Source organism: Canis aureus, chromosome 23 (genome assembly GCF_053574225.1).
Source record: "Canis aureus isolate CA01 chromosome 23, VMU_Caureus_v.1.0, whole genome shotgun sequence".
NCBI lineage: Eukaryota > Metazoa > Chordata > Mammalia > Carnivora > Canidae > Canis > Canis aureus.
This window is the reverse complement of record NC_135633.1, coordinates 19,483,196-19,493,679: the sequence shown is the minus strand read 5'-3', so window position 1 is coordinate 19,493,679 and position 10,484 is coordinate 19,483,196. Positions and strand designations below refer to the sequence as shown.

The 10,484-nt window shown below is 38.1% G+C and overlaps 1 protein-coding gene across 1 annotated transcript; it reads right to left on the bottom strand.

Annotated features, from left to right (window-relative positions):
- Positions 1–619: 619 nt before the first annotated feature.
- On the bottom strand, positions 620–1,564 carry LOC144295274 (olfactory receptor 5P76-like). Its single transcript, XM_077867664.1, has one exon. The coding sequence runs from the start codon at positions 1,562–1,564 to the stop codon at positions 620–622; it is 945 nt and encodes a 314-aa protein (XP_077723790.1).
- Between the last annotated feature and the right edge of the window lie 8,920 nt (positions 1,565–10,484).

Genomic DNA, 10,484 nt, shown 5'->3' with positions numbered 1-10,484 from the left:
TGTTTCCAGTAGTTTTACTGTCTGGTTCCATTTGGTCACTTCCTCTCAAAGGTACTCAATCATATCTAGTGTTATCACACACATTACAGGATAAAATATTATTGAAAATGGACACAGTCTTAATGGTTTAGAGGTACAATAAACTTAAGTAACACAGGGAACAGCTTTTGAAAAAATAGTGATAAAAGTTACGAAGGATGCTTGGGTGGCTCAGTGGTTGAATGTCTGCCTTTGGCTCAAGTGATCTTGGGGTCCTAGGATCAAGTCCCACATTGGGCTCCCCTCAGGGAGCCTGCTTCTCCCTCTGCCTATGTCTCTGCCTCTCTCTCTGTCTCTCATCAATAAACAAATAAAATCTTTTTTTAAAAGTTATGAAAGATTTTCAGTTAAGTATATTTTCACATAAACCAATTTGTATTTATAATTTAAATTTAAATTAATTTTGTTAAAGGCAACTGGCTATAAGCCTCTGAATTACAACTGATATCAGAAAATCCATCCTCCTACTTCACGAAAATGCTCCATGCTGGCTGACCTATTCAGACCACAGACACCCTATATCCTTTTTATTATTATATGGTATATTATTTTATCTGATACCATAAAATAACAAGCTTGACTAAGGAAATATTTTTCTGCCAAGCTCTCTCTTCAGAGCCCCCTTCATCTCATTGTTCCTGAGGCTATAGATGAGGGGGTTCAACATGGGGACCACCACCATGTAGAACAAAGACACCACCTTGTTCTGGTCAGTCGAGTAGCAGGACTTGGGCATCACATAAATGAATGTAATGGTCCCAAAGAACAGAGTCACCACTGTGAGGTGGGATGTGCAGGTGGAGAAGGCCTTGTGGCGTCCCTCAGTGGAGCTCATCTTCAGGATGGTGATGAGGATACAGATATAGGAGATGACTATGACACACATCGTGACCACAATGATGGAGCCAGCTGTAAATGAGGGGACAACCGCAGGGATTCTATTATCAGAGCAGGAGAGTTTAACTAAAGGAGCAAAATCACAGAAAAAATGATTGACTTGATTTGGTCCACAGAAAAGTAAAAAAGAGAAGGAAATAGTGAAAGAGCAAGCATTGAGAAAACCACCTAGGTAAGTCACTGTGAGTAGGCGAACATAAACCTGTGTGCACATTTTGGTTGAATAAAGCAGTGGGTTGCAGATGGCCATGAAGCGATCATATGCCATTGCAGCCAGAAGGAAGCACTCACTTGACCCAAAGAAAACAACTGAACCCAGCTGGATAGCACATCCAAGATAGGAGATCATATTTCTCTCCACCAGGAAGTTTATAAGCATGTTGGGTGTGACAGAAGAGGAATAGCCTAGGTCAGCCAAGGCCAAGTGGCTCAGAAAAAAATACATGGGGTGGTGGAGCTGAGAGGAGAACCTGATCAGAATGATCGTGCTAAGGTTGCCAGATACGGTCACCAGGTAGATGCAGAGGATGGTCATGAAGAGGATGACTCGAAGGACAGGGTCCTCAGTTAGGCCCAATAAAATGAACCCTGTCACTGCAGTGTGGTTCCCATCCACCAGGGAATCCATGAGGAAATGGAGTTGCTACCCAAATAGCATCACAGAACCTGTGGTGAAAACATTACAGGAGTTATAAATTAGATGGCTTCATTTTCATTAATTCCCAAAGAGGTTATTATAAACGAGTAAATATTCAAACTAAGTTTGGACTTCTTTTTTCTACTTTAGAGTAAAAGATTTATTTTACATATAGAGCAGAAAGTTTATTATTAACATATGAGTATTTTAAGAACTGTTTTGAGCAGAAACTAGGAAACCTTCAAGTAATGTATATCCTTTTCTCTTTATAGTATCTATTTATAAAATGTATTTAAAGTAGCTTTAAAGCTAAGGATGAATAGGGGATCCCTGGGTGGCTCGCGATCCTGGAGTCCCAGGATTGAGTCCCGTGTCGGGCTCCCTGCATGGAGCCTGCTTATTCTTCTGCCTGTGTCTCTGCCTCTCTCTCTCTCTCTCTCTCTCTCTCTGTCTAAAATAAATAAACAAATAAATAAATCTTTAAAAAAAAAAAGCTAAAGATGAAAAACATAAGACCTACCTAAAGAGCAAAAGGGATGGTAAACATAACAGAAAGGATTAAATTGCATAAATATTGGCCTATTTACTGGAGTCTTGAGTAATAGCTAACATTATTGAACACTTACTAAGCAATGGGCACAGGGTTAAGAATTTTGTATATATAGTTCTACGTTAATGTCTATGAAATAATAGTAAGCATTTTTATGATTTATAAATGAAGAAATTGGCCTTGAAAATATTAAGTAATTCATCTTTACATACCATGTGGTAGAATCAGAATATGAATCCCAGACAGTTTGGATCTAGTTCATTCCTTTGGTAACTATGCTATAAATGAAATGAAATAATACTTAGGACAAAGCAGAGTCTCTTGGAAATGGATGGATAACAAATTTACACTTTCTACTTGAGGATAGCTAGTGTATAAAAAAGGTACTAGTTACAAAGTTTACAACACAGTAAAACAAAACCATTTTTTAAAAAGGAGAAACATAATCTTGATAGAACAAACAGGAAGGAATTTCAAATTAAGGTTATAAATGAAAAGTCACTTATTATAAATTTATTATGTACATTCAATATTATAATTAAAATATTGCTTTATCAAGTAGATTGATATGTCAATCTAATTACTATGCAAAACATGATTAATAAATATCTAGGATATAAACTACATTTATTCAAACAAATCAAATCATTTCCTACTGTAGCCATGCTTTCTCCCTGGAGAATTATAGGGTAAAATAACTGTATTTTTGACATAATGTGTAGCTGAGTGAAGTTTCAACCTCAAAAGTTAAGATGTTTATCCACGTCCACCCAGCAAGTGGCCAGATTGAATCTCCCCTCTATGTTTTCTGGCTTTATATTCTAGACTTTTTCCATAGTATCTGCTTGTCTATAAGCTAAAAGCATTCAGTGCAGTAAATAATGTCCTTCTGATGTAATTTTGGAATGTAGGGTTGAGATTGGAAGTTGATGGCCAGGAAAGAATTCTTGAGACATCTTTGGTGTAAATGGGTGATTTTATTAAAGCACAGGAACAGAACCCATGGACAGAAAGAGCTGCTGCCCCACGGTTGTGAGGGGTGGCTGATTATATACTTGGGATTGGGGGGTGGTAAGGAAAAGGGAGGTTTCAAAGGATTTTCACACATTAAAGAAGACTCCCAGGATACCAGAAGCCTTGCCATCATGAAGTTAAGGTTTTTCCTTCTAGCAAAGCATTAACACCAAGACACTTGGGGTCTTCCTGGAGGAACATTATGCTCTGCCTGCTTCAAGTATCTGTCAATGGGCTGCAGGTTATAAGGACATTTAATTGTATCTACATTTCCTTCTGGAAGCTAGGTTATTGATAAAAATGCTTTGTTCTTATAAATTACTAAGACATTTTAATCTGAGGGAGACATATCTTGCAGGATTGTGATCTCTATAAATTAACTATTTGTTTTTCCTTTCCTTAGCTTTAGGGCAGCCAGAGTGACTGAGGAATGTCACACATATCCCGTGAGCAGGAGGGGGCCGAGGAAGGGGTCAGCTTTAGTTTTGTCCTCAGCAACTCTTCTGTTCTAAACCTAACCCTCATCATTTTCACAAGATATTTACTAACAATAAATCCTCAAAGCATCTCAAGGCTAGTGAATTTATTAGCATTATGGCAGAATTCCAAGTTTCGATGGTATAGGAAGACCAGGTGAGTTTCTGGTCTTAGAAATGGGTAAATGATGAATCCCGGTACCGGGAAGTATGCCTATTTATATGCACTAAATAGACCGCAGAAATGTAGGTTAATTCAGTTAAGGTCACTTGTTAGCTGACTGCTAGGTTACGTCTGCCCTGTTTCTCCACAATGACTTGAAAGTACAGATACCTTTAGAGAATAGTATTAAGTCACAAAAGCCAAAATCCTACCTCTTGAAATAAGAATTCATTCATTCTAAAGCAAGAAATTCAAAGTCATTGTTATATAGCAGCCATGCTATCTTATATTATTGCCTTTGGAAATAAATCTCTGAAGATTCTAGACATTCAAATGTGAAGTTGAAAGCAGCAGGGATCATTATCACATTCTCTAGCGAATACTAAGCATTTCCCCTCACACAGACACAGCTAATTTCTTAGATTTGGGCAATTCTCAAGTGATCTCTTTACTTTTAATTTTTATCTAGGTATTGGTGCACTCTCATTTAATAATTATTGGGAGTGTGATATAATAAATTATCTCATGGCTAAATATTGGCTCAAAGTGTACTTTGATATTTCAGATTAAGGAATACTAAAAATATAACGTTAGTTCTGTTCATTCAACATGTGTTCATTTTATGAGAATTAATAGCGATATAAGTAAGGCACTTCATTGGGTGCCTGGGATAATGTAGGATAAAATGCCATGTAAGGTTGAATTTTAAATAACACAATTTTTAAGACATGTATACATTTTTTTCTAGCAAAAAGTATTAAATGAGTATCTTTAAAATTATATACATAGGGAGCTGTGAAGAGAAAAGATGTTTGGGATGAATTCCAGATCAGATTTAGCCTGCATGCCTCAAAGGAATGACTACTGGCTAGTTGTTTATCCAGCTAGAAGGATGATGGGAGAAACAGTGGTCTTCAACTCAACACTCAATCTAATTCTATTGAATTGTAGAAAATCCTAGCTCATCCTCCTGATGCACCCTTGATAGATTTTCCAGTAATAATACTAACCAATCTTCATTCAGACTTGACTCCTTGCCAAGCAGTGCACTTGATTTTTTACTTATATTTTCTCATTTAATCCTCATAATAATTTGATGAACTAAGTATTTCCATTATTTTAACTTTATCAAGAAAGAACTGAGGCTTAAATTAAGAGACTTGCCCAGATGTGCTCAAATGGTTAAACTAAATCCTGGTTCAAGATTCAGGTCAGACTAAATGCTAGAATGTGTACACTTAACTAGAACGGCTGTCTAGTCAACTTTGAGACTTGAGTGCTTCTGAGATGACCACTGGTTCCCAGCCAACCCTTGATTTAGTTTTCTCTCTCTACCTTTAACACTCTGCCTAATTCCCTAAAACTGGCAGGGCCTACAGTCTGGCCCTGAATGATGATGTAGTTTTTGTAATGTTGGTGAGGTTTGTGGAAGCCAATGGCCAAAAAAAAGTTCTTGAGACATCTTTAGTGCAAAATGGTGGTTTTATTAAAGCACAGGACAAAAAAAAATAGGTAAAAAAAAAAAGAAAAGAAAAGAAAATGCTCTGCATTGCTTGCCATTAGAGAAATACAAATAAAAACCACAATGAGATACCACCTCACACCAGTGAGAATGGGGAAAATTAACAAGACAGAAAATAACAAATGTTGGAGAGGATGTGGGGAAGCAGAACCCTCTTGCACTGTTGTTGGGAATGCAAACTGGTATAGCCACTCTGGAAAACAGTGTGGAGGTTTCTCAAAGAATTAAAAATAGACCTGCCCTACAACCCAGCAATTGCACTGCTGGGGATCTACCCCAAAGATACAGATGCAATGAAACACCGGGACACCTGCACCCCGATGTTTATAGCAGCAATGTCCACAATAGCCAAACTATGGAAAGAGCCATGATGTCCTTCAAAAGATGAGTGGATAAAGAAGACCTGGTCTATATATGCAATGGAATATTACTCAGCCATGAGAAAGGACAGATACCCACTATTTGCTTCGACATGGTTGGAAGTGGAGGGTATTATACTGAGTAAAGTAAGTCAATAGGAGAAGGACAATCATCATATGGTTTCACTTATACGGGGAATATAAGAAATAGTGAAAGGGATTATAAGGGAAAGGAGGGGAACTGAGTGGGGAAACTTAGAGAGAGAGAGAGACAAACTGTGAGAGACTACTAACTCTGGGAAATGAACAAAGAGTTGCAGAAGGGGAGGTGGGCGGGGGGGGGGTTTGGGGTAACTGGGTGATGGGCACTGAGGAGGGTACTTGGGATGAGCACTGGGTGTTATACTATATGTTAGCAAATCAAACTTCAATAAAAAAATAAATAAAATAATCTATTAAAAAACACGCATTTTAGTGCTATAAATTTTCAAAAATAAATAAATAAATAAATAAATAAATAAATAAATAAATAAAGCACAGGACAGGACCCAGGGGCAGAAAGAGCTGCTGCCCCGGGATTGTGAGAGGTGACTGATTATAAACTTTGGGGTGGGGGGAAGATAAGGGAGGTTCCAAAAGGATTTTCATATCCTAAAGATTTACAGGGATGCCTGGGTGGCTCAGCAGTTGAGCATCTGCCTTTGGCTCAGGGTGTGATCCTGAGGTCTGGGATGAGTCCCGCATCGGGCTTCCTGCATGGAGCCTGCTTCTGCCTCAGCCTAAGTCTCTGTCTCTCATGAATAAATAAATAAATCTTTAAGAAAAAAAAGACTCACGGGACGCAGGAGGCCTTGCTATTGTTCAAACTAAGGTTATTTAACCCTCTAGCAAGGCATTAACATTAAGAAAGTTGGGAGCTTCCTGGATGATCTGTATACTCTGCCTGTCTTAAGTATTTGTCAAAGAGCTGCAGGTTATAAGGACATTTAATTTTATCTACATTTCCTTCTGCCTTTATTTCCCACGTCACTGAGCATCAGGCCAGTATTCAGGATACTAATTTCTGGTCCTGTTTTCATCAATAACAAGCTCCAGTTGATTTTACCTCCTGAAGTTTCTATCAAATGTGTCCACTTCTTTGCATCTTAACACTGAAATGGCTGTTCTTATTGATTTTTCTCTATGCATATTTGGCCTTCCACACAACAGCCAGGGAGAGTTATTTATTAAAAGGATTTAATATTATTCACTTTTTGCACTATCAAATAATTATATGGCCCTAGATGGCTCATAAAGAAAACAATGGCCCACTGACCAGTTCTTTACAAATCCAAATTCTGACTCCCAGCAGGGAACCACTTTGGACTCTAAACTAGTTCATGTTTGAGATACTTCAGTGTCTGTTAATAATATGCCTTCCCAAATAAAAATTAGGTATTCTATCTGTGTTTTGCTTGTGATATTGTGATGAATAATAAGAAATAAACTTTTGGTCTTAGTCTTGGTTTCTGGCACAGAGCTCCTAAAACCTTTGAAATTTCCTAAGTGGTGAGAGCAACCTAGGATTCTTTTGTTACGTTAATGAGGTGACTTTTGGCTCCTTGTAGGGATTGGGGCTCTTAAGCAGGCAAGGCATTAACATTAATAAAGATTAGAGAGGTGGAACTTTCAGTTACACTCTGCTGACTTCTGGGCAGGAGACAGACTGGGTATTGAGTCAGCCACGGTAAACAATGGTGCCCATATAATGAAGCTTCCATAAAACCCCAAAGGGAGGGGTTGGGAGAGCTTCCAAGTTGGTGAACTCATGGAGATTTGGGGAGAGTGGGAATGCTCACAAAGCTTGGAAACTCCTCACATTTCCCCATCCCTTTCCTATGCATCTCTTCCATCTGGCTATTCCGAATTATACCCTTATAAAATAAATGGCTAATCCAACATGTAAAATGTTTCTGTGACCTGCTATAGCAAATTAATCAAATCTGAGGTGGGAGTTGTGGGAACTTACAACTTAGAGCCAGAAATAAGGCAACAACCTGAGTTTGTGACTGGTGTCTGAAGTACAAACAGGTTATAGAAAGCTCTAATCTATAGCTGGTGGGTCAGACACACAGGTGATACCTGGGTTTGGGATTGGCAGCTGAAGTTAGGTGATGGGGGATGCGTAGTTTTGTGGGACTGAGCCTTTATCTGTAAGATCTGATGTTATTTCCAGGTAGATAGCATCAGAATTGTGTTGAACTGTATGATAGCGTCCAGAGAATTACTTGTTGGTTCTGAGGAGGATCCTCCCCCTCAAATTGGAATTAATAACCAGAACCTTTCCTGCTATTTTCCCTATTTATTTAATTTGAACATAATTGTTACAAGGAGAAAAACAGTAATTTTCCAAGCCTGAGAATTACCACAGATATTATTGGGTGAGTTTATTGTAACAAGGTCAGAACGGAATAATGAAGGGCTAGGTATCAAAAAAGAGAATGCATTTAGTTTGATATTTTGCAAAGATAAAACAAAAATTAATAATTGCTCACAGCTGACAAGCAAGTATCAAGTTTGAAAGATATATAGCAATAAATAAGTAGAGTTAAAGTGGAATCTCACAGGCAAGTTTATTAAAAGTAAGTCTCAACTTTATTCTAGACAAATGAGAAATATAAATCTTACCCCCTCAAGATAGGTCTTTAGTTTCTTTAATTATATATATGTAAAAAATATTTTTCTAACATTTACTCATATCTATGCAACAAGATATTATGGCTAATTCAGTTCATTTTCATCTCAAAGATTACTTTAAAATACGGTTTCCTAGTCTTTCAAATTTGCAGCTATTGATATAAGTTGTAACTCTAAATCAAGGCTGAATTAAGTAGCTTGGAGGTTAAAATTTGTATTTCTACAGCTTATGCCATTTTCTTTATTGATCCAAATTTTTTATATAGTCATCAGTTGACATTCTTCACACCTCCACCATTCGCGTTAATATACACACACATACACACTGATGTTCCACCCCTTTGGTTTTTCTTTATCTTGGATTTAGTAATGGATATTTAAGCATGATATCAAAAACATGAGCAACAGGGACTCCCGGGTGGCTCAGTGGTTGAGCATCTGCCTTTAGCTGAGGGCGTGATCCTGGGGTCCCAGGATTGAGTCCTGTGTTGGGCTCCCACAAGGAGCCTGCTTCTCCCTCTGCCTATGTCTCTGCCTCTCTCTGTGTGTCATGAATAAATAAGTGAAATCTTTTTAAAAAATGAACAACACAAGAAAATATAGGTAAATTTGTTTCATTAAAGTTAAAACTTTTGTGCTTCAAATGAAACTCTCAATCAGCGAAGAAATAACACACAGAATAGGAGAAAATATTTGCGTGTCATATATCTGATTAGGGCCTTGTATCAGATTATAAAGGATACTTACAATTCAATACAAATAACTCCATTTGTTTTAGATTTTATTTTTAAGTAATATGCATACCCAATGTGAGGCTCAAACTCACAACCCTGAGATCAAGAGTTACATGCTCTATCTACTAAGCCAGCCAGCCAACCCACAAGCAACTCAACTTAAAGTTGGCATTGTGGGGCTCAGTTGGTTGAGCATCTGACTCTTGACCGCAGTTCAGGTCATGATGGAGGGGACAGGTGGTGGGCATGTAGCCTGCTTGGGATTCTCTCTTTCCCTCTCCCTTGGCCTCTTCCTCCCACTTTCTCTCTCTCTCTAAAAAATAAAATAATAAAATGAGCATTATTCTAGTACCCTGGCCCCATCACTGTTCCAGCTGTAACAGGTGCCTCTGTCACTCACTATTTTCCATAGCAAAGGAGGAAAGAATGTTTGTACTAGAATTAATTTACTGCTATTACTATGATGCTACTCTTATTTTTTTTATTATTATTCAGTCTGACTAGTAGTCTGGCTCTGACATGAGGCCAAGGCTTACTTTTCTTACTGCAATTATAAGCAAATACATTTTCAAGCTCATTAGAACAATTACTTGCCTTTGATGTGGAAGTTGTTTTCCTGAAACTAGACTTTGGGTTTGGATTAGTTGGCTCAGAGTAGATGGTTTTAATGACTCCTCTGGGAACAGGGCAGTCTTCACTCATAGTCAATTTCAGAGACCACACTGAGTCTTAGGATTAGTTCAAGGATTCACATCTCCTATATTTGGAACTGAAGCTGAGGTACAGAATTGAAGACTAGCCCCAGAGACCTGGTAGATGAGACACTGTCTCTGCTTATCTCTGTCTCCCCAGCAGCTCAAGGTAATACATCTAAATATATCTAAAATATCATAGCATTTACCCAGATAATGGGGGCATTAGAGCAACAGGGAATGTTATTAATTCTTAACTCTCTTTCTCTCTATATATATATGTATGTTCTTAACTATATATATACATGTATTCAAACAGAAATTGCAAATACTAGAGAAATTCATCTTCTCCCACTTTCAGGCCTGAAACTACCTAGCTTTTTAAAATTAAAACTGGCATCTTTTTAAAAAAGATTTTATGCATTTATTTGAGAAAGAGAGAGAGCTAGAGAGCACAAGCAGGGGGAATGGCAAAGGGAGAGGGAGAAACAAGCTCCCCTTGAGGAGGGAGCCTGAAATGGGGCTGGATCTCAGGACTCTGAGATCATGACCTGAGCCAAAGACAGATGCTTAACTGACTGAGCCACCCAGGCACCCCTAAAACTGGCATGTTTAATAAAATTCCTAAAATCTCTATGAATTGCTATATGGATGACTGGTAAGTACCATCCGAATCTGAAGTGTGCCCCACCAATGAGAGGGGCCATCTGGTTAGGGTTCATTCA